The sequence below is a fragment of the Neodiprion fabricii genome, chromosome 7 (genome assembly GCF_021155785.1).
Source record: "Neodiprion fabricii isolate iyNeoFabr1 chromosome 7, iyNeoFabr1.1, whole genome shotgun sequence".
Classification (NCBI taxonomy): Eukaryota; Metazoa; Arthropoda; class Insecta; order Hymenoptera; family Diprionidae; genus Neodiprion; species Neodiprion fabricii.
In genome coordinates, this window is record NC_060245.1 from 11,903,170 (window position 1) to 11,927,408 (window position 24,239).

The 24,239-nt window shown below is 38.8% G+C and overlaps 1 protein-coding gene across 1 annotated transcript in view; it reads left to right on the top strand.

Moving 5' to 3' along the window:
• Positions 1 to 24,239, top strand: part of LOC124186843 (regulating synaptic membrane exocytosis protein 1) — a 1,552,625-nt gene that overhangs the window by 932,070 nt on the left and 596,316 nt on the right. The window contains exon 9 of the mRNA XM_046578894.1: positions 16,628 to 16,832. Coding sequence (XP_046434850.1) covers positions 16,628 to 16,832 — 205 coding nt within the window. The remainder of the gene's footprint in view (positions 1 to 16,627; positions 16,833 to 24,239) is intronic.

The window sequence follows — 24,239 nt, forward strand, 5'->3', positions numbered from 1 at the left end:
ATATTTTGTATACTCAATTGTATTAAGTACACTATTGCAAATGACAAAGAGAGATTAAGAACGAGTAGTGTAATCAAATAAACTATTAAATATGACAGAGCGAATCAAGTATGACTAAGTACATACTACGTTACGGTTAAGGAAAAGGTGAGTCAAGGAGTGGGCCACCTTGGGTAGGGCAAGGGTGACTCTTAGGACACTCCACCGATTTGCCGAGCCGTTCCGTCGGGAAATCCTGAGTCTCCACGTTGCTTTTTCTGGGTGATGGAAGGTCCTTTCCAGTGGCCGGTTCGATCGATGGGGTGCACCACTCACTTATCTGCAGGATGAGATCTCGATGATCTCACACTCCTCAATTACGACTGATTTGATAGTGTCGACGGATTATCGAGTACGGATCGGTTTCGTCGGTGGTGGGGCGTTATTCTGCAGAGTAGCTATCGCGCCACCTTCCTGTGTCGATGCATTTCCTGACTCATCTGGTTGTGTGCGGGGCAGCGATTCTCGGAGGAATGCGCTGAGCAAGCAGCTTGACGCCTAACACGTGTCGCGAAAGTCAAAAGGGCCGTTCGTAACATTTTCATACAAGTGCGAATTATATATGTGCTAAAAAATTATATTCAGTAGTGATTTGAATTGAATACTTTGATTAATATTATTTACTATTTGTAAATATTAGTGAAAAAAATTGTGTTTATATACTTTTTCAAGTGCTCCAATATAATTGCCGTTAACTATTCGTATGTATTATTATTTATAAATTATTCATTCAATTTCTATTTCAGTTTTCAAGATGGGTAAAACAAATGCGGAAATGTGTAAAAACTATTATAATAGAAAGCAAGCTTCCAAAGAAGCTGAAAGAATTCGGCAAGGCTTGTCAGTAAAAAAACTAATAAAAAAAAAAGAGCAGGAGCAGAACGTACTCGTGCTTGAAGACTGCGAAAAAAAATGCTTTCACAAGTAAACGAATCATCCGTCACTGAGATCTTATCTATCCCGTCAACTTCAAATGCACGAATAAAGAGTTTTGAACCATCATTTCAGTTAGCTACAACCAGTGCTAGTACAAATCGACCGGATGTCTCAACGGTGTCCAGTACTGGTATTAGTGATCATGATGGTGATAATTTACACGTTTCATTTTTATCTACTTCAACACACAACAATCTCAACTTTATAATTGTACAAGCTGAGGTGCATATGGCTAATTCTCCTGTGCTGTATAATCACCGTACATCAGAAAATACTTTTTAGCAGACATGGAGCAAAACTAACTGCTTCAAGCCCAAGAAACTATTGACCAATTAGCTGATGCCCCGAATGTACATATTTTATCCACTCAAGACATTGCACACGATCAGGAGCGTGATTTATTAAATAAAGACACGATTATGGATCAGGAATCACCTCCACCAGACGGACAAGCCATTCATTCCAATTCTCGGGAACAGTTTATTCATATTCCCATTGATGAACAAATTGATATAGACGTAGATACTTCTTTCCGTATAGTAATTTTCGACGATTACAAAGAGCTCATCAGGAATTTAAAAAAAAGTTTCTAGACAATCCTTTTGGATATCCATGTTCAGTGTGTGACAGGTTGTGGTTTCAAGATGATTTGAAAACGCCGTCTCCTGAACATAAGAAAATTCTATCAAAAATTATATTTAATATACCAGCGATAAATACGAAGCTTTGCAACACATGCGTGCAAGCGTTAAACAAGAAAAATATTCCTTTGATGTCCACATTCAATGGTTTTAAATATCCAGATGTACCTCAACATCTATCACCTTGAGATTTTGTTTCTAATAGACTAATTTCACCTCGTATTCCTTTAATACAAATTAGAAGATTGAGGCATGTTAAGGGTCAGTACGGTATTTTCGGTATAATAATTGATGTTCCTGTTTCAGTTGATAATATGGTTAAATCTTTTCCAAGGAATATTGATGACGGCTATTGTATAAATGTACATATCAAACGTAAAAAAATTCATCAATCTAGCTACTTACAAAGTATTGTTAATAACCGTACTATTAAAAGTTGGCTACGATTTTTAATTCCGTCACCATTGTATACTTTGTACAATGTTCAAGTTGATGAGTCATTCTTTAATGATAATCAAATTCACAACGAAATTCAGAAAGATGATTTCAGCGAACATATTCCTATGGAAGAAAGTTTTACGGCTCAACAGCAGACATTATTGTGGAATTAAGAACAATACTTACGTATGTCACCTGGTAAAGGCAATGTACCTGAAAGTTTATTATTTGATGAACATGCAGAGGAACTTTCCTTTCCCGCAATTTACTTGGGTCAGTTTCGTAATTTTTGGGATGGTGTTAAAGTAACCCCTTTCATGATGGCTTCCAGTGAGCTAAGACGATCTGATCGTCGTGCAGTTGTTACACCGTATCATTGATTATATATGGCGATGAAGATTATGAGGATGCAAGTTGGTGATTTTCTCACAGTGGCGTTCAAACACGTTGATAAAGATACCAAAATTACTCGGAAACAAATAGAAGATGATCAGTACGTTCATAATTGTATTGAAACCAATCTTGCCTTTCTAGGAGCAATTCCAAATTCAACATGGTATTGGATGGATCGCAAAAAAGATCTTTTTGTTACGATCAGACAGTTTGGAAACCCGACTATATTTCTCACTGTCAGTGCCAATGAACTTGGATGGAACGTTCTGCTTCAAAAGTTCTACAAATTCGAACACAACGGTGAATCTATTTCAGAAGAAATGGCCGAGCTTCTCCATTATCTTGAGAAAAAAACTCTTGTCAATGAGGATGCAGTTACTTGTTGTTCACAACAACATTGTGAAAGCAACTAGTCGGTCGCGCGCCTTACAACCCACGCGCCGGAACAAGTACTTCACACTTTCTAGTCGCGCGACACAGAAGAAAGTGTTACGTCACGCGCGCCGCTTACGCCACCCACGCAGCCGAGCGCGTCGCGTCATCAGCCAACGTGATCTCCCGCTGCTGAAGACCAACCGAGGCTGCGATAAGAGACGACCGATCGGACCGATCGGCAGAACACTTCGGGTTCGCCAGAATTGACCACCCTTAACTGACGCGCTACGCTACGCAACTCTACACTCCAGACCTGACCGCAGACCCTCCTGCATGACGGACCCTGTTTCCCTGGCACCAGCCATCCCACTCCGAAGCACAAGAGCCTGCAACCCTCCAGCTCCGTGGGTATTGCATCAAATAGACCTCCCGTCAAGGCCTCTCACCAGGCCCCCGGCGGTGCTGCTCTCATTGTGGGACGTGACGAGAGCGAGAGTGACGTCACCTAGTTACTTTCGCCGCATTCCAGCAGCGGTCTCTCCGTTCCCCGAACCACAGCGCTCCTACGTCTCGACGGCCACCCAGACGACCCAGTCAGATAGTGAGTGGGAGTCTCCAAAAAAGACCACCGAGCCTGAGAATCGCCGCCCCCGACACCGCCGAGCTCTCCGGAAAGCCGGTATACGCCGCCCCCGAGGACCGAGCCCACTCAACGCATCACATCGTCACTACAGCCTCCACCGCGGTACAATCGGATGACGACTTTCCTAGCGTGGCAACCAATACATTAAATCTTGTATATATGTAAATAAAATAGTTAATAAATAAGATGTACATATAATAAAACCAAAAACTCATCTTTGACTACAGCGACCCACTCCTTCCACGCGGCTCGGTCGAACAACTAGCTAACAAATAGCGAACACTTGTGCTATATATTTTAACAAATTGGTCAATGTATTAATGAATCTTTTACAATAACCAAAATTCAGTCCGTTTGGGAAATATTATGTTGTTCATTATTTTAAACGTATTGAGTTCCAGCATCGTGGTAGTCCACATGCACATATACTATTGTGTCTAGCCAATGCTCCAGTGGATGCACTTGATAAAAATAAGTTGAATTCTATCGCATTAATTGATAACTTGATATCTGTTTCATCTCTAGAAGCATCAAGTAACATTAAAGTACAAAGACATAAGCATACATTCACATGCTATAAAAAAATAGTGGCGAATCAACCTCAGCATTGCATATTTGAAGCACCTTTTGTGCCTTGCCGATCTACTACAATTCTATTACCTATGAAGAAAGAGGAGGCTGGATTCAAGAATTATGCTAAAAGTTACAAAGATATCTGGATTAATTTCGAAAATAATGATTATCATGTTATTGATTCTTTTTATAAGAGTAACAACATTAATTCAGATGATGATTATCACAATATACTTCGAGCTGGAATTAAGAGGCCACGAGTTTATGTCAAGCGTCAACCATGTGAAAAATGGCATAATCCGTTTAACCCCTTTATATTTAACATTGTTGAATCCAATATGGATATCCAATCCATTACTGAAGAATATTCATATGCTAGTTATGTCGTAGAGTATGTCAATAAAACTAACAGAGGCATTGGTCATCTTCAGCGATTGATTATTGACACTATGAATGAACATCCAGAGTTTGATGTCGTTGAAATTACAAGGAAAATAGGTGTAAATATGCTCAATAGTGTTGAGATAACAAGTCAAGAGGCGGCTTGGTATCTCTTGCGAGAACCGATGTCAAAGCGTTCTACTGTTGTCACCACTATTCCCACTATGTGTGTTGCGTACCAAGCAGCATTTAGGCTAAATAGACTATAGTTAGCATAATATAGTTTGTAAGGTCTTTCAATGATTTCTGTTTATATCCAAATGTTCACCCGATGGACGATCAGATGCGAAACATGCTTTCGTACCTGACCGCCATAAACGAAGGCCATAAAACCTTCGTCTGATGAGCTGGCACCCTCTATCCAACAACTTTCACTTTTTGGTCTGCGTGCCAGCTGTCAGCAATATAGTTTTATTATAGAGTGCATCTACGCACATTTTTTATGTTCTTGGCATGTTCGCCAGATTTGCCATCTGGCAATTTAAATTACCACTCTTCCGTGATTGGTGATCTCTGGACTTCCTTCTTGGGGTTTCCGGTCCGCTTGACCAATCATCGGTCTCATACTATTCGAATCATGAAGTGAGCGTCAACGCCTTCTTCTCTAAGGATCTCGAAATTGTCAATCACGGAAGTCAGTCTAGCAACAACCACAGAACGAGTAACATCACATCCAAGATTTGACTTAGTAACTTCTTTAACGTCACATCGACTATTTGACTTATTAACTTCTTCATCCTTCTAAACATCGGTGTAACAACCATACACGTGAATAAAGCGTCAAGTTTTTCAAAATAAAGCACCGCGCAATATTAAGTTGGCGCGCGGGTTCCCGTTTGGCGTGGCATCCCCTTTTCTCGACCAAAGGGGTGACGAGACTTACACCCTCGTCAGGTATCGTACCAACGTCGCGAGGAGACGGGACAATGTGGCCATGTGATCGTCAACGTATAAGAAAAACACAAAAAGATTTAGACGCGATAGGCGTAGGACAAGATTCAACTGATAATTGGAAAGAAAATTAGTTTGACAAATGTGAACGCCGACCCGAAGATTTGGAAAATATTACTCTTGCCCAATTTGTTGCTAATTACACCATTAAGGCAGATGGTACTTACACAAAAAGTGCCACGTGTTATTCGATACCGAAATTTTGGTATGGGACAGAATACAAACGTGAAATGGTTACGTTACATATTCCTTTCCGAAATGAAGATGCGGAAATACTCAATGAAATTAAATTCATCGATATATATAATAGGAATGAAAATGAAATTTCAAATAATCGAAAAGAATTTGAATCTAATTTGGATATCCAGAAAGTAATTGAAATTTGTCGAAATTTATGCCGAGAAGATGGTTTCAATGATGAAACTGAAGTACAAGATGTTGCTAACATCGCATCTGAACCAAATCCATTTCAAAATTTGTATAACAATCCTCTTTCCGATATGAATAGTGATCTTCATCTATCTGTACTTGATAAACTTGGACCTATTGCTAAAAAACCAGAAAATTTAATGCCTAATATGGAGTTTTACGAATTGATGAGAATGGCAAATGATAAGCAAAGAGAGCTCTTCCTACATGTCATTTCAAATCTATTAACTCCAAGCAATAGTCCATTTCAAATATTTTTTACGGGTCCAGCTGGATGTGGTAAGACTTTCATCATAAAACTTATCATGGAAATTTATAATCGATATAATGAGAATGATGGATGCTGTAACTCGTACATCGCCTGTGCTTCAACAGACAAAGCTGTTGTTGCCATTGACGGAACTACCGTACATACTGCCCTAAAAATATCTTTGTCGAGATGACTTCCACTAAGCACTGAAGTAGCACATCAATATAGAGGATTATTCAAATACGTCAAAGTGTTAATCATTGATGAAATAAGTATGATTGGTGCTGAATTACTTCTTCAGATTGACTCTAGATTGAAGCAGATTACTGGAAATTTCAAAACTAATTTCGGTGGTTTAGATGTTATTTTGATTGGAGATCTACGCCAGTTTCCACCACTACGAGCTACTCCAATTTACAAACAGCAGAAGCAGAAAATTCTTGGACCTATTTCATGGCGTGGAATCAAATTTTATGAATTAGATCAAGTTATGCGGCAGGCAAACCAAGAGTTTTATTCAATATTGACAAATATTCGGAATGGTCAACAACTCGACGATCGCGAATTAATTTTATTGGAATCGCGATTTGTAACAACTCAAGAGGCTGAAGTAGAATGTCCACATGGAATCAGATTATTCAATAATATCAAAAGAGGCTGTCACAAGATATAATAACCAAATTTTAAGTGCTGTTCAAAATAAAACTACTTCAATTGCTAAAGACGTAATTGTTGGTTGAACAGCTTTTGTACGTCAAAAATTATATAAAATGTCGCTCATTGATACTGGAGGGTTACCTTATGCAACCGTATTTGTGCTGAATATTTTTTATATGATTACAACAAACATCGATGTGTCAGATGGCTTAGCAAATGGAGCTGTTGAAAAATTAGTTCATCTTGAATTTAATGATGAAGGAGATCTGAATGTTGTATGGCTTGATTTCCCAGACTTACCAAAAATTGGTCAAAATATAAAGAAAAAAGTCGCTGGACATGTAGCTTCTCATCAAATTAGTACAACTGCTGTACCGATAGGAAGAAGATCTGCAACTACTCCATTTAATAACAACAAAACGATAAATGTTAAACGATCGCACCTAACCTTGGTTTGCGCTTGCGCAACTACGATTCATAAATCTCAGAGAAGTACATACCCTGAAATTGTTTATGAATATGATAGAAAACATCAACTGTCGTTAGTGTATGTTGCATTGACGCCGGTGACTAGTCTTCGAGGTTTTTACAGTACAACAAAAAACAATGATAAAACTTTCTATCGTGGCCGAAGAGCATCCACAGCTATAAATAGTCTTCAAGAAGAATTCCGAAGACTCTCGCTTGATCTCTGACAAACTATCACCAATGATCTGTTAGATTTTATCAATCAAAGGAGAGGGTTGGCAATATATACTTTCAACTGTCAAAGTCTCCGTGCTCATTTCATTGATCTCATTGATCCAATTATGCTATAATCGAATGTTTTACTTTTGAATGAAACCTGGTTAGCCAATGAATAGTCGATCAGTATACCAAATTTCAGTTGCATGATACAATTCGAGCTATCAAACGTTCGAGCTGGAAGAGTTGCCATTTATCAGAATATGCACGACACTACCAATATCATTACTCCAAACACTGAAATGACTCTAAGGCAGGCGGAATTGGCAAGTTCGACAGTGACATCAGTTGGTGAGTTTTGTGCAGCTGAATGCAAAATGGAAGATGGCAACAAAATTATTATAGAGATCCCATTATCGTGTCATGCTTAACAATCATATTTTTAATTATAAAATCAGTGTGAATTTTTTCAGAATTTTAAAAGAAGCGTTTTCGGAATTGGTTTTTCAGTTTTTTTTCTCTTTCAGTGGTGGCTAAAGAAATCTGCAAAAAATTCCGACACTGTTTAAAGTCGATTGAAACCGTGGTTTCAACATCATACTAAGCAATTATCAAAATCGAGGAGGGCGAGGTACATGGGTTGCAAATTTGACGTGGAATGCTCCATATACAATGTATATCTATTAGGATGGTCGTTAAACGGTTTTTTTTACGTTAATGGCTTCGAATATAAAAAACTATCTCTAATTTTTTCAGATTTTCATTTCGAGCTCTTAGTGGCCTTATGTGATTTTCTTTTCAACTAGAAAAAAAGGTAATTTTATGATTTCCGGAATCTCGCATATCGACAGTGGTCTCAGATAGGAAATAACCTCAGGATTAGGGAAAAAATAATTAAAGAAATCCCACCTGTGTGCAAAATTGTTAAGAATCGATTTCAATACCAAAAAATTAAGGAAATTTTGAAATTGAGGAAAATGTTTTCCCAAAAAAAATAGAAAAAATGATCGAAAATGTGTACTATATTCTTGGGCACTAGAATGGAATTCCCCACACATCTTCTTCCTATACAATCAAAAATAAAAACGTTTGACAATTCAAGGAAAATTAAATAAAGTATAAAATACGACTACAGGTCCTTCTTTTTTAAAGTAAATAGACGAGTGTCAAACCTGCCGGTTTTTCCATACATGTAAAATAATTATGTAATTCACTTACCATCTTGATACCTCGAGAGCTGCTGGCACTAAACTGAACACTGTGAAGCCTCTTAACTGGCGGCCAATATCAGAAAAGGAGAAGGGTCCATACATCGTTGCTACTGAAATAATTTTGTCGTTCCGATCTCGCATCTCTCAAAATTCTTAAGAAATGTTTGTCAAGACTGATATAAGATGGGCATGTTTTTTTTTTAATAAGGAAAAGTTTTGACGGTAATGGAAAATAGAGGTTACTAAAAACAAATGTATTGTTTTTTAATAACACCGGCCCAATTAAACTTTAAAAGGCTTATGGTTGAATGAACTTCAGATTTGGGTTTAGCGGACCAAAATGCATAAAAATCATACTTGGTCTACAGTTCCACAAATTTTTTTCTTACCAAAACTGCTAATTTTTGGCGATTTTTATGGTTTTTTGCAGTTTACTCAAAATTTTGAGGGTTTACGGAGTACTCGAAATTTTCTTTCTTTCATTTGTTTTTTCTCTCCGAAAGTACAAAAAAAAGCCAGGATTGAATTAAAAAAAAAAAAAATAAAGAGTGAACTGCGATCGAACCCGTGTCCCGCATCACTCCATCCTCATGTTTTTTTTTTTGTTTTTTGAGGAGGAGGAAACCACATTTATTTAGATGAACAATAAATGTACAATATATATAATAAATCTCGAGAATTAATCGAGAAATTATATCAATTTATTAAGCTTAATTACTCGGAAACGGCTTGTCTGACAAAAATCTATAATCAGACCTTTTTTGTAGGGAATTTAATTTTATAAAGGGATAAGTGAACATCAATTTTTTCACTTCAATATTTCGACAGTTCTGATGTAAAACATCAAATTATTACTAAAAATCAAAAATAGCGATGATAGACCTCTTAAAGTTAATATTAAGGGCTTAAAATTTCATGAAATTTTTTTTTTGCCATACTGAATGATATTCTCAATATATTTTTCAAAAAAAAAAAATAGTCAATTTTTTTGGCCCAGTCTAATATATACACGATTGCGGGCCACCTTTGGTGCATGGCCGCCTAGGTGTCAGGTCGGAAATGGGCCACCTTCGGTGCGTGGCCGCCTAGGTGTCACGTCGACGCTCCAACCTAGCTGGTATCGTGAAAAGCCCAGCGTTGGAGATCTCCCTACTCATCTGTGATGAGAATTTCGTTCGCTTTCGTTCAAGGGTGTAAGGCATAGACGGAGAGACGGTCAAGCATCTAGAACTGTTACGTTGCACCGGCATATGAATCACTCCACGTCAAACCGAACGAAATTGACTACAAATTTTCATCGATTTTTTCGATTGTGGTGAACTTTTTAACGGATTCTGTGGGTGAAATAAAATCATACAATGATTCTTTTAATTTCTTTTAACCTTTATTATTTCAAAAGTTATTTCAGGTTGTAAATTGCCCAAAATACCAAAAACCACCAAACCCGTACTGCTTCAAATCTTCATATCTCAGGTTTTATTTGTCTGATCAACTCATTCATGGGTTCAAACTTACCTCTCAAATACTATCGAAATTATATAATTCATATGAATTTATATAAATTTAAAATCAATAGTATTTTAGATGTAAATTTGATATAGTATTAAGAATTCATATCATGTAGTAATATAATACGAAGAGTTCAAAAAACAATTCAAACCAGCGGAATCTGTTGGTTCTCAATAAACATTATTTCCATTTCATGTGTGATTGGTATAAGATTGATCCACGCCGCTTGCCAGATAACTCGATTGTCGGCGCACGCGCGCGCCTCTGCTCGATCATTAACATTCAAAAAATACTCTCCAGTAATTCTCTAATTTGGAACTCACCTATCTCATAGGGAATTGGTCAAGGAAAACCCTTGTATTTTTTTGAGAATTTTACAGCGGGGTTTCGATTAGGAAAATCGTGTTTGAAAATTAATTGCTTGTAATAATCTTCAATTGTTGTTATTATAAGATTTATAGTAGCATGAAATGGAAGCACAATTCCAGCTGTTTCGAATGAACCCATGAACGAGTTAGTCAGAAAAATAGAACCTGAGATATGAAGAGTTGAAGGAGAGTGCGTGGCGGTTTTTGGCATTTTGAGCAATTTTTAACCTGGAATAACTTTTGAAATATTGAAGGTCAAAGAAATTGAAATTGTTTGATGAATTTATTTCACCGATAGAATCTCTTAAGAAAAAATTCACAACAACCGAAAAGATCGATGAAAATTTTTGGCCGATTTCGTTCGGTTTGACGTGGATTGACTCATATGCACGTCGCAATGAACCCCAAACCCGCTAAGCGAGGCCGAACAGGGCCGAGCTACCCTGAATATACCCCAATTCGTGCGGCACTCTGGTACGATAGTCTAGTCAACAAGCACTGTTTTTTACGATTTTCCGTTACGATTCTCTTAAAAATACCCGTACCTATATGTTTCTGCAAGGTATCGAATTAGTTAAATGTGTGTCTCGCGACACTCAAAACCGTCCTCACGCATGGACCCACACTTGCGTGCAATGTTTACTTGCCGTCTCTGCGTCAAATCTCGCCGTTCGCCCGTGTCGCGACTCAAAACCTATCAGCTGTATCTCATGTATTGTCTACTGTCTCGAAATCATGTATGTGTGTAATCTATGTGTTCTCTCGCTCTGTAAGCCATCAGTCTGTGTAACGTTCTCTTGCGATACGGTCTGTATCGCCGCATCGAAATCAATAAAAGTCTCGTTTATCGGAAATCATTATCTCTCTCCATCTCAACATCATTTTCGTTTCATTTACACTCGTCCGCAATCACTAGCTCGCGGATACTATGTCGATGATCCATATCTTTTTGCCATCTCTCTAAACAGTTTGTACCATCGAGAAATCGTTTGTACCTGTTTGTACCAACGAATAATCGTTTGTACTAGTGGTCTAGTCAACAAGCACCGTTTTTTACGATTTTGCGTTACAATTCTCCTAAGCATATGTTTGAACCGTCATTCGATTCGAAATCGCGTGTTCGAACTTCACAAGAAAATTCAAGATGGGGAACAACAAAATGCAAAACATAAATAAATTTGGGAAAAAAAAAAGATTTTGTTTTTCGCGAATATCTCGAAAACTATTGCACATGTACGTCCTCCACACCTTAGATTTTTTTCCCACACTACTACTTCTACCTTATACCCTGTATTCATTTCTTATCACTTCACTGTCTCAGTTTCCATAACGCGTCAGCAGAATGCTCCCTCTGCCCCTGCACTGCAGCCAGCCAGTCCTTCGCATGCTTCTCCCCATATACTAACTCTCAAGTCTTCACTCATTCAGACACCATTATATTCATCTCTCTCCCCCATTCCTCCCTCTCGTCTTCTCGTTACACTCTCCATATCTTTGAAAATAAATGAATTGTACGCGCAACATTCATATCCTCAATATAACTTTCTCTCGTTTCCTCTGATTCTTCGTAGTCTTCTGTAGTCGACGTGTGTAGAACCGGAAATAGGCAGTAATAACATCACGGCTGGATGTGGATGCGGTCATCGATAGCCGCTCATCGTGATCACTATCACTCACCCCGTAACACACATATAGCAAATGTAAAAAAAATATTCTCAAAGAGCAGGAAATTTCCAACAAAAAACTCCGCACTCCCAAAACTTTACCACTAATATTTATAATTTGAATTTGGAGGTGAAGACAGGGCTGAAAACGGGCGATGTGACAACCATGCGCACGGCACGATTCGCTCGTATTGACAACAAAATTCTTTTCAACCCAACAAATCACATCATACATCATACATCATGCATAGTATTAAAGTTCGAAACACAATTTTGGATGTTCGGATGTTCGGAAAGTGACGTCACCGAAAATTTTTCTCCCATGACGTCATCGATCTATCGTAATCGTCGTCGACGAAAATAAGCTAGTCGAATTCCTTGGTCCGGAAACAACCGTGGAGTAGAGAAGACGTATGAGAATCGCGCTCCGCAGATTTCGAGTACCAGGTCCACCTCGTGGATCCTCGTGCGCTCCGCTACCTGGTGAAACACGACTTCCAGGACAAGCGCTCCATAGTTCCTGCGCTCCAGGTTCGCTACCTGGTATAACTCAACTTCCAGGACAGGCGCTCCGTATTTTCTGCGTGCCACGTCCACTACCTGGTGAAACGTGACTTCTAGGACAAGCGCTCCGTATTTTCTGCACTCCAGGTCCTTGACTTTAGACTTTCGGGAATAATTTTCCGTAGTTCTGGCTGTCCAGGTCCCCCACCTGGTGGATCTCGACCTCCAAGTCTCGCACTCCGTAGTTCTGGTGAATGTCCTTGTTAGTACCATTCACCTTCTGGTGAATGTCCTTGTTAGTACCATTCACTTTCTGGTGAATGAACTTCCATGAGAAGCGCACCATAGTTTCTGCGTTACAGATCGTCTACATGGTGAATGTTGAACTTCCGGAGAAGCGCACTGTAGTTTCTGCGCCTCAGGTCCTTCACCTGGTGAATTTCGACCTCCAGGACCAGCGCTCCGTAGTTCCTGTATTTCAAGTCCTTTACATGGTAAATTTCGACCTCCAGGACGAGTGCTCCGTAGTTCCTGCTCAGTGCAGTGAGCAGTGATGGCGTGAGGTATCTCATTGATCTCATAACATCTGGTAAAACACTGATAACGAGTAAGCAAGTGAAGCGAACGCACGAGCACAAAATCCAGGTACGCTAGGCATCCGACCCCGAGCAAGCCATAGCGAGTGAGAGTTTTACAGCTAGTATGAATATTAAGGAACCAAAAGTTCAGGTACCATTTAAGATACATGAATGAACAATGATATGTGGAAAAAAAAATTCTTTCACAATTTTTCAATTAATCATGCTTTTGTTACTCAAGTCATTCTTACAATTGGTGGATCAACATTAAAACCCCTATAATTTTCACACTAAAAACCTGAAAATTGTTCAAACGTCTGGAATTCATTCTTTAGAGATTCATCAAAAATCAATATAGCGCTACCAGCAGTAACCTTTTGATTTCAGCTCCTATCCATTGAATTGTATCTTTTGTTACAAAAATTTTTCCATGCTTCTTTATAAATAAATGCCGATGTCCTTGTATTTTTAATAGTTTCTGAGATATTTCAATTTCAAACGTGGGAAAAAATGTTAACAATCTTTTCAAATAAATAAATGCAGATGTCATTGCCGTATTTGCAATAGGTTATAAGCATTTTGATTTGAAAATCGGAAAGAAATGTTTGCATATTTTTTTATAAATAAATGAAAATAAGTCAATAAATAATCAAGTTGGAGCTTCGACTCAAAGCTTACTTTATTTACTACTTGATAGTGTATAAAAACGATTGTGAGTGATAAATAACCCAAAAAAATGGCAACTTCGTAGACATGAGAATATTTGAAATTATGTGGTAAATAGGAAAAAAATATTTTCATCAAAAAGTCAGAATGGTTGTGTTGATTTTTTTTCTTTATTCTCGAAAAAAAATGTAGCACGGATGTTCAGTTGTTTATAATAGATTATTTATAACACGGAATTTCTTTTAAACCCTTTGAAGAATGGATTCCCGAAGTTGTAAAAATTTTCGCATTTTTAGTTTTAAACCGAGAGTTTTTTGTGTTGATTTACAAGTTGTGAAAATGACTTGATTAACAAGAGCATGATTAATCGAAAAATTGCAAATTTTTTTTTCTACAGATTATCGTTCATTTGTGTTTCTAAATGGTACATGAACTTTTTTTTTCCTTAATATTCATATTTAATGGGTTAAAAAAATCTTGTTGTGAATATCAGCGAATCGTGCCAAGAGCACGGTCGTCACGTCACCCGTTTTAGCCCTATCTTCATATCTAGATTGAAATTATAAATATTGGTGGTAGAGTTTCGGGGACTTTTTGTTGGAAATTTCCTGCTCTTTAAGAATCTCTTTTTACATTTGCTACATGTGCAACAGTTTACGAAATATTCACGAAAAGAAAGGTGCCTGTTGAGTAGACTACTAGTACAAACGATTACTCGTTGGTACAAACATGCAAAAACGATTTATCGCTGTTACAAACAGGTACAATCTATATCATCGTTGGTATAAGCTAGTACAAACGATTACTCGTCGGTACAAATGGGTACAAAGGATTTATCGGTGATACAAGCACGTACAAACGATATAATCGTCGGTACAAGCTAGTACAAATGATTACTTGTTCGTACAAGCGGGTACAAACGATATCTTAGTGGTACAAGCAGGTACAAATGATATACCCTTCGACACATATTAGTAAAAACAAGAAAAAAAAATAAAAAAAAAAATTTTTTTTCTCAAAATAACATCGGTAAAAACGAGTGCAGACGATTCTCTTCACAATGGCATCAACGCAAATTCTATATTTTAACAAGAGTTGCGGACCAATTTTTCTTCCCCCATATTTTTTTCTCCCTTCAAGTACAGACGAAATTTGAGATGGTACAAGACGGTACACACCGACTACAATCGATAAAAACAAAAAACAAATACCTTACCGTTCCGCGGGTTGCCAACTTCACATCTTAGGTCTCCTGCGCACCTCTATTTACACTCCTTGTGGTTCGTCCGCCATATCGCGCCGCTGTGGTCAGTCTGACAATTCCTCGTCTGTGTGCTGCGAGCATGGCTATGCCTGCTGAATTGTTAGTCGTCGTACCGCTTATATGTACGGCTCAGCTGGTGGCTTTTGGGTAGGCCGTCCAGCTGACCGTTACACATGCAGCCGGTACCTTAATACAGCATAGGCGGCGCGTATGCAACCTCGATTTGATAAGATGTCATGTAGAGCCGATCCCGCGACTAATCGTTAAATCAAGGTCCATGTATACCTCACTTCCAGGTGTACATCTCGAATAGAGTAAATAGTTATTTTCTAGTATTGTCCAGAAGTTTACAGCATAACTAAGTCAAAGCTAGCTTCTCTGGTGTAACTGCTTCAAAAGGGAGCTATGAATTGCTCAAGTACTGGTTCATTAAAAAATAAAAAGATTTTACGATAGCTCCCTTCGTAATGAAAAGAAAAAAAAAAATCTGCCAGATAGGTGAATGAGGCAAAAGAAAATCCAACAGAACTTCACTCTCAAAATGATCGTTTCGAAGTTACGGCCTACCAAATTACTAGTAGAGCGAAAAACAGACTTCACGTTGGTCTGAGAGAAACACGTCGGAAAACATTTTTTTAGCGTTACTTTTTACTACCATAAAAAGGGTCTATCAATTGGTCCAAAAAACTTTCGCGATAATCTTGAAAACGGCTTGATGAAAAATCTGAAACTAACATAACTTGGCGACTAAATAAAAAGAGTATGAAAAGATGTTAAAAAAAAAATAACAAATTCATGACATTTTTTAAAAACAGGATTGTCGGTCAAAGATACAAATTCGATTTATGTTCGATAGAACCGTAAGTTTAAGTCGAACAGTACATGACAATTTTTCATACACATTTGTGGTTGTAAAATCCTGAAAGTGACAGATTTTTTCATTGCGCTGTTTCCACATCATCGCAGGAGTTCGTTGGACAAATCGACAGACCAATATCTAGACTTACATTTGTCTTAGAACCTGTTTTTAAAACTCTAGAGGTTAGATAATGTGAAGATTTGTTGAAATTATAAAAAGGGAGTCTTGACCGAAACAAATACTCTTCTTATGTTATCATAGGCGATAAAAAGTGAAAACAGAAAATGAAGTCACTGAATAATTCAATAAGAATGAAAAAAATCCAATAACAGTATTTATTTCTCAAATATTCGTATATCTTGAAATTCACCATTAATACCGTTCAGCGTAATACCTAGTTATAAACTTTGTTGCGAAAATTTAATAAGAAGGTGATACTTTCCAGGAAGTTGAAAGTTGAACGATGTCGGATAAAAGCAAAATTTTGAAACATTTTTTGTTATCTATGAAATGCCCTTCTCTTATTAAACGTGCTTTTAAAACTTTGACATCAGGTGCGCGGGAACCTGAAGAAAGATCAGTGCCCTCACGACGACCATCATTCCGTGCGGTCAAGTCGGTTCTACCGTACGACATGGAGGCGGATGAAGAGAAAGTAATAAACCTGGACACGGCGTTGACGTCCGAAGTCACAGCGTCCCAAGCACCAGCCCTCGTCCTTGACGATGATCGACGCAGTCGACGAAGAGGCTCACAGCTGTAAGAAGTTTGTGATGATGTTGATTTATCTTGTAAAATAAGTACACCAAAATTTTGAGTTACACACATATTTCAAATCCATGCCCTTATCTTAATCTCCGAAGAAATTATTTGGTTTGCCGAACATCGATACTTTTACTAATATCAGATGATTGTCGTATAGCGGTTCATTCCATCAAATTATCATGTCCATATGTAATATTCCAAATGGCTAGCCCACATGCCACAGTAATGCCAAATGGCATAAGCATGGAAATCGTAATTGATGAAAAAAGGCCACATTAAAATTTAATATCCAAAAAGAACCCAGCTACCTCACACCTGCAGCATGGTTCTTGACATGGCGATGTCGATGCGAGCCTCGTGCACCTAGCCTCTTAGCAATCTTTCCTGCTAGCAGCCACGTGATCAGCTCACATTAGTTTAAGGTGCGCATTTGATGTCTCGCTGTAACACTTTTCTAATGAAAGGCAGTCATTTCATACCGCGCATGATCAAGGGTAGGTCCCTGGCACTCGTATGAATTCTTGTAGAGAACTGTGTCTGCTTATGACTGCTCCATTTAGATTGCATTATGCGGCACTGGCATGCCCCCGCCGCCCACCACTCTTGCGGCAACATCCCTCACCGGCCCTAACCAGCCATAGTAGTAGCGTGGCGGCGCGGAAAATTGCTAGCGCCACGTAAAGGCTGGCGATATTTGTAAGACAACTCTCTAACTTGAATCCCAATGACCAGGTCAAGGTCTGACATACAGTTGGTCACGTCGTGGTAGCTGCACCGGCCAAATCAACACACTAAAAGAAACTGAACAGGAGATTTTCTTACTTTTTTATTACTAATTTATAACCACAATACTAAATTTATTACCCCCACTAGTTCAGCGTAATGGTTTTGTGGCGTAGCATTGATCAAAGCTGCATCAGCCATATTGTAACTTACCGATATTTCACACCATCAAGGTGTACCCTACGTCAAAATTTGTTACTTTCTTATTACTTTTTGACGATATCAACCAATCATAAGGAATACTAACATATAAGGAGGTGAACAACTCTTATTACGGGTGATAAAATATTTTGGTTTTCAATAAACACTATTCACATTTTATGTGTGCTATATATAAGATGGATCCACGCCGCGCGCCGGATAACGGGATTGTCGGCGCGCGCACGTGCCTCAGCTCAATTATTATTATTTAAAAAATACTCTCCATTGATTCTCTAATTTGAAACTCACCTATCTTCTAGAAAATTGATTAAGGTATGCGATTGTATTTTTTTTTTTTTTTGGAATTTTACAGCGCGGTTACGATTATAAAAATCATATTTGAAAATTAATTGTTTATAATAATCTTCAATTATCACTTTCATTTCTAGCTTCTCTCTCTCTAACACCTCCCTCACTACATACCACTGTCATGCGAAAATTACGCAACGAATATATATATTCATACGTTTATTCAAAAATAGAGAATTACGTTATAATGGATAACAAAAATTGTGAGTGCAGGCGTTAACGGTATATTAAATTTATATATAAGCAGAATTAGGCGTGCGTTACGCCGGGAAACAGTATTGAGACTGGCTACTCGGCTTCTCGCCGGGCTCAGCGACAGTGCATATAAGGTGCATATAATCGCATAATTTGAGCACTGCTGCTGATAAAGAAGCCAAGCGCGCAAGGCGGGCTATGCTGCACGATGAATTTCGCACTCATTCAAATGATCCCCGGCATGTTCCTACGAGAGGATATAGAACTGTTACGTTTCATGACAAATGTTCAAGCTCTATCATATCCCCTGACGAAGACATAGGCGCGTCTCTGCGGCTTCTGATTTCTCGTAGGACTCTTTCGTTACGTTTAGCCTGTTCTTCAATCTTGCGTTTTAATTTCTTTCGTTCTACTACTTTTAAAGCAGAAGGATTTCTTTGGCAACAATATCCGGTGGACGCTGAAATATAGGTGGGTATATTAAATTTCAACAGCAAGAGTGAAATCGACAAGACGGATATCGTTCCAGAAATGGCAGTTATTGATGGGATCCCTATACCTTTGAAGTTAGCCCATGTATTGTTGACTCGAAAGGTCGCTTTGTTATACGCGAGGACACTATCAAGGTCTAAAATGGCATGTCATTGATCCTTGAGGGCATCCAAGATAATCACGTGATGTAATACAATTTCCCGGCTTGTTACAAATTTGTTTAGCGGGGAAATGGTATCTGCGTCTATTTCTGTTGATTGAGAAGTCATATGTTCTACGATTAATTTGACTCGCATTGTCAAAGTTTGAAATTCACAGATCTGATTCGTGGTTATCAGGGATGGCTTGATGATTTGAATAATGAAAGTCTGCATCGAAGAGCATGTTATGGTTACCTCAATTGGCTTCGAAGGTAAGATTATTTGTGATCCCTGCGTTCTTATATAAGCAATATCTGTGAGGAAAAAACGACTTAGGGTGCATTCTCGTGTATTGGGATCGGTTATTTTCTCGCAAAGTTCTATAGTATAGTTGCGATGTCCCACATCACGGTAATCAGCAATAAAATAATCGGTCATCTGTTTCAGTTGAGAAAATGTGACTTCTCTTATAAAATTCTTACGTACCAATTTCAAAACAAATGTTAGGTTGAGCGTTACATAAGTATGATTTATTCTTACCGGTACTAGGGTATTCTGAATTATTACCCAAGGTTCCTTTTTTAAGTAAGGCACTGTCAGTATATGGATAAGTTTGCCTTCATTTGTGGTTATAGTTAGATCACTTATTTCAATAAACTTTTTGTTATTCTCCTCCTTAATAGGTATTAGTGTCTTTTTGCCATTGACGTTAGTAGATTGGCTATGAGAGTTCTAGATCCAAACATGGCGGCGTGCCCCCCATGCCCCCCCTGCCCCCCCTGCCCCCCCCCCCCCCTTTTTTTTTTTTTTTATGGTGGCCATTTTGATTTTTTTGGGTGGTGGCCATTTTGATTTTTTGATGACGGCCATTTTGATTTTTTGATGACGGCCATTTTGATTTTTTGATGACGGCCATTTTTATTTTTTGATGGCGGCCATTTTGACGGCAACTATGATTTTTTGATGGCGACCATTTTGATTTTTTGCTTAGTCAGACGGGCGGCCATTCACACAGCTGCCATTTTGATTTTTGCTCAGTCGGATGAGCGGCCATTTTTATTTTTTACCGTCAGACAGTTTGACAATGTGATTTTCGCTATGACGTCATCAGTATAATCGACCGATTTTGCCGTCTGCCGAGCAGCCATTCAGGCAGCGGACATTTCGATTTTCATCGTCCGACAGTTTGATAATATGATTTTCGCTATGATGTCACCAGTTGGCCATTTTTTGATTTTTGCCCAGTCGGATGGGCGGCCATTTTGATTTTTATCGTCAGACAGTTTGACAATGTGATTTATTTCTTGGCCGGACGAATAGCCATTTTGATTTTCGCCGTTACCCGTAAACTTTTGCGCCAATAGTTTGCCCCAGGCGAAAATAATATTCTCCACATACTTCGAATACATTCTTTTGCGTTAATCGACCGAATGGTGGCATCGCAATTACATTTCGCGTTAATAGTTTGCCCCAAGGCGAAAAATAATATTTTCCACATACTTCGAATACATTCTTTCACGTTAATCGACCGGCTGGCGACATCGCAATTAGATAGGCCGAGAATGTTCACTACAATTAGATAGGTCGGGGAATGTTGACGACAATCCGTAAACTTTCACTCGCGCTAATAGTTTGCTTTGACTATCACTCTCCCAAATTCTTACCTTACCCAAGTGCAACACGATTGTCATATGCGCGCAAAGAATTGCCACATTTGCGAAAAGCCGTTTACCCCTGAGGAGAAAAAGTGCCACGACCACTGTCACTTCACGGGTAAATATCGTGCTCCTGCTCATAATCGGTGTAATTTGAATTTCAGAGAGACGCACACAATTCCAATAGTTTTCCACAATTTGTCCGGTTACGATTCTCACTTTTAATAAAATCCCTCGCGTCAACTTTTCCCGGCGAAATTACCCTTCTATAATTCTTGTGAGACGAAAGCGCTAAAATCATCATGATACGTAATAACCAGTTTACCGACGAAGAAATAATTATAGGATTCAGCGACGCGACTTCGGAGTTTTCGTTCCAAGATCTTCGGCGACTCGTTGAATGTGTCCGGAGAGCTCGTGCGCAACCGCGCAGGCAGCACAGGGTATATGTTCAGGACATAACATTAATCCGGCATTTTCAAAAATGGGAGAAATGAGGTGATCGCGATCTTTTCGGACATCGAACCAGATGACGATGAACGCGAAGCCAATTGAATCGAGCGTCGTCAGATAAGCGAGGAATAAGATACGTCCCGACGTATGATTGTGCGCCGGAAAACGTTCAACGACTGCAGCAGTGTTCGCCCTCAGAGCGAAAATAATATTTTCACCATACTTCGAATACATTCTTTTGTGCTAATCGACCGAGCGGCGACACCGCAATTAGATAGGCTGGGAATGTTGATGATGATCCGTAAACTTTTACGCTAATAGTTTACCTCCTTATTTCCCACTCGATGGGGTATATAAAACGTGGGCCTATTCCGATGACGCTGGTCTCATCGTCTATTCGCGTTGCGAACTGCTGTTACTAGTGAAAAACAAGAAACCGATTGAAACGCGATGGATCTAACAAAAGTTGGCCACGTCGGCCGTCTGGAGAATCCGCCAACCAAGAAGATGTCGGAACTTGAAATTGGAGCGGCGTATAACATCACAGACTTACGGCTGGTCAAAACGAAATTTGGGGCACGTGTTCTGGCGACGATCGATGAAGATTACAACGTCTTCTTGCCACCGAGAATCGCAAGGTCCCTGCAAGAAGATTCAAATCAGCTGGCTGAAATTTGCAACATGGCTAGGCAAAATCGTCTGCAAATGAAATATCTTGGTGGGGAATTCAACAAGCTCGAATTTTCATGCGGTTATGTGCCATAAATAAACTATGCGATCACCAACCACCCACCTCTGCAAAAATTCATCCGCGAGGGGATGAAAGCAGGCGTGCTGGAGATCGAACTTTCGCCAACCGAATCCGAACGGGAATTGTAACGAATCTCGGAAATATCAACCGGTACCAGCCTCTCGCTGCGGGGCTTTCGACATTCGTTGAGCTATCCAAGGATATTCAGCGGAAGAGGGCGGTGGTGAACGTGAAAAACAACGATGAAAGATGCCTTCTCTGGTCCATCACTGCAGCCCGCCACCCGGCCAACACCCCCACCGATAGAACTAACCATTATCGCCGCTTTATCTCCGAGTTGAACTGTACAGGCATCAAATTCCCTGCCACTCTACATGATGTGAAAAAGCTTGAGATTCCATATTGATACCTGGACAGACCGAGACCCTACCTTGGGGGTTTGTCCCAGCCCCATGATAGCTATAGGATAAAACTGTACACGTTTAATTATTGCGAATATTTACGCTTGACACCTCGGGCGATCCGCCATCATGCGGAAACGATTTAGACTGGATTTGACAATGTGAATTCATATACTTAACATTTATTTATTTATTTATTCATTTATTTATTTATTTATTTATTCATTTATTTATTTATTCATTTATTTATTTATTTATTCATTTATTTATTTATCTATTCATTTATTTATTTATTGATTCATTATCAATATATTGAGAAATTATTCATTTTTATTCGTTCACAACGTGAAAAGTTTTCTGAAAATGAAAAAAAGTTTTCAGAAAACGAAAAAAAGTTTTCAGAAAATGAAAAAAACTTTTCCGAAAACTTTTTTCCCATTTGATCAACACGTAAAAAAAGTTTTCAGGAAATGAAAATAAGTTTTCTGAAAATGAAAAAAAGTTTTCAGAAAACGAAAAAAAGTTTTCAGAAAATGAAAAAAACTTTTCCGAAAACGTTTTTCCCATTTGATTAACACGTGAAAAAAGTTTTCAGGAAATGAAAATAAGTTTTCTGAAAACGAAAAAAAGTTTTCTGAAAATGAAAAAAAGTTTTCTGAAAATGAAAAAAAGTCTTCTGAAAATGAAAAAAATGTGTAATAATCGTATGGAAAAATTGCAGATTATTATTATTATTATTATTATTTTCATGGCGTCGAGTACGGCACATGTGCATGCAAAGGAGATAAGTGTGGAAATATTTGTATATTCAAATCTTTTATTGTAATTCGGAAAATACATACAAATTATGTTACATAGCTGTTTTATTTATCCTGCTATTGTGCGAACTATCAAAACCCAACCACTTCACATAGATCCGATTCCCCCGTTTGCGTAATACTTTCTCCACAAGATAGCCGTTGGGGTATTTTACTTTGCCAAGCTCCTCCTCGTAGAAGCCCCCCTCGATGGGATGATCTTGATAATCGGCAAGTTTGTACGTCGGCGGATTGGTATCTTTCACCTCACTCGCGGTGAATATTTCAGTCGTCCAATTGGGCGTATAGCCTTTTTCGAATACATTCTTGTACTTGCTGATTCAAACTCGATCGCCCGCACTGAAGGTACCAGGATGTCCCTAATTTGGGGGACACGGACCAGCCTGCGTGATACGCGACTCAAATCCAGCCGAGAATTTCTTTGCCGCCAGCTCGTCCGACGCATAATATTTTAATTATAAGCGATAGCGTTAGGCCAATCAGAGTGCATCATTTCATCTGGATTTGCCGCCACGGAAATTGCTGTTTTGTTCGTCTGGGTGAATTATTATTATTATTCGTTTACGAATTATATATCGGCACCTCCCCTCTCTCCCTGTTGTACCCCTTCTCGAGCGCTGACCCCGGTATTGTTGCCGCGGCACACGCTGCCGGCCGCACCCACACGGACGCAAACTCATGTGTGTGAAACATAAGCGAATGTCCAGCTACACAATACTACGAAACACACATCTACGGGTGAAAATAAAAATAAATCCCCGAATAAATCATCGGATTTAAGATTTGTAGACGAGCGTGATAGATGTTGCTACGAGCCGTCAGGCGAGTTGCGACAATCACATGAGTCTTCATACGAATGCCCCATAAACCTTACGCTCATGTCGCAAAGGCAGAGTTTTGAGGACTTTGGGTGAGTGAATTTTGCGGATTTTTTTGTGTGACGGTAGTCTTTTAGACAGAAAATGAGGTCCTTCAACCTTGCGCGAGATGCTATAATGAGTCTATCACAGCTGTGGGCATATGAAATTGTTTTGAACGGCAGTCTGATTGAAAATGACGTGTACGTTACGTCGACAAGCCCTCAGAGGTATATCTCAAATAATTCTCGTGATTTCGGTTATCATTTTTAGTGATTCAGTGAATTCTCATTTATTCGGTTATTTTGCGTTAACTCAGGTAAATCGTAATTGATTTACAAACCTA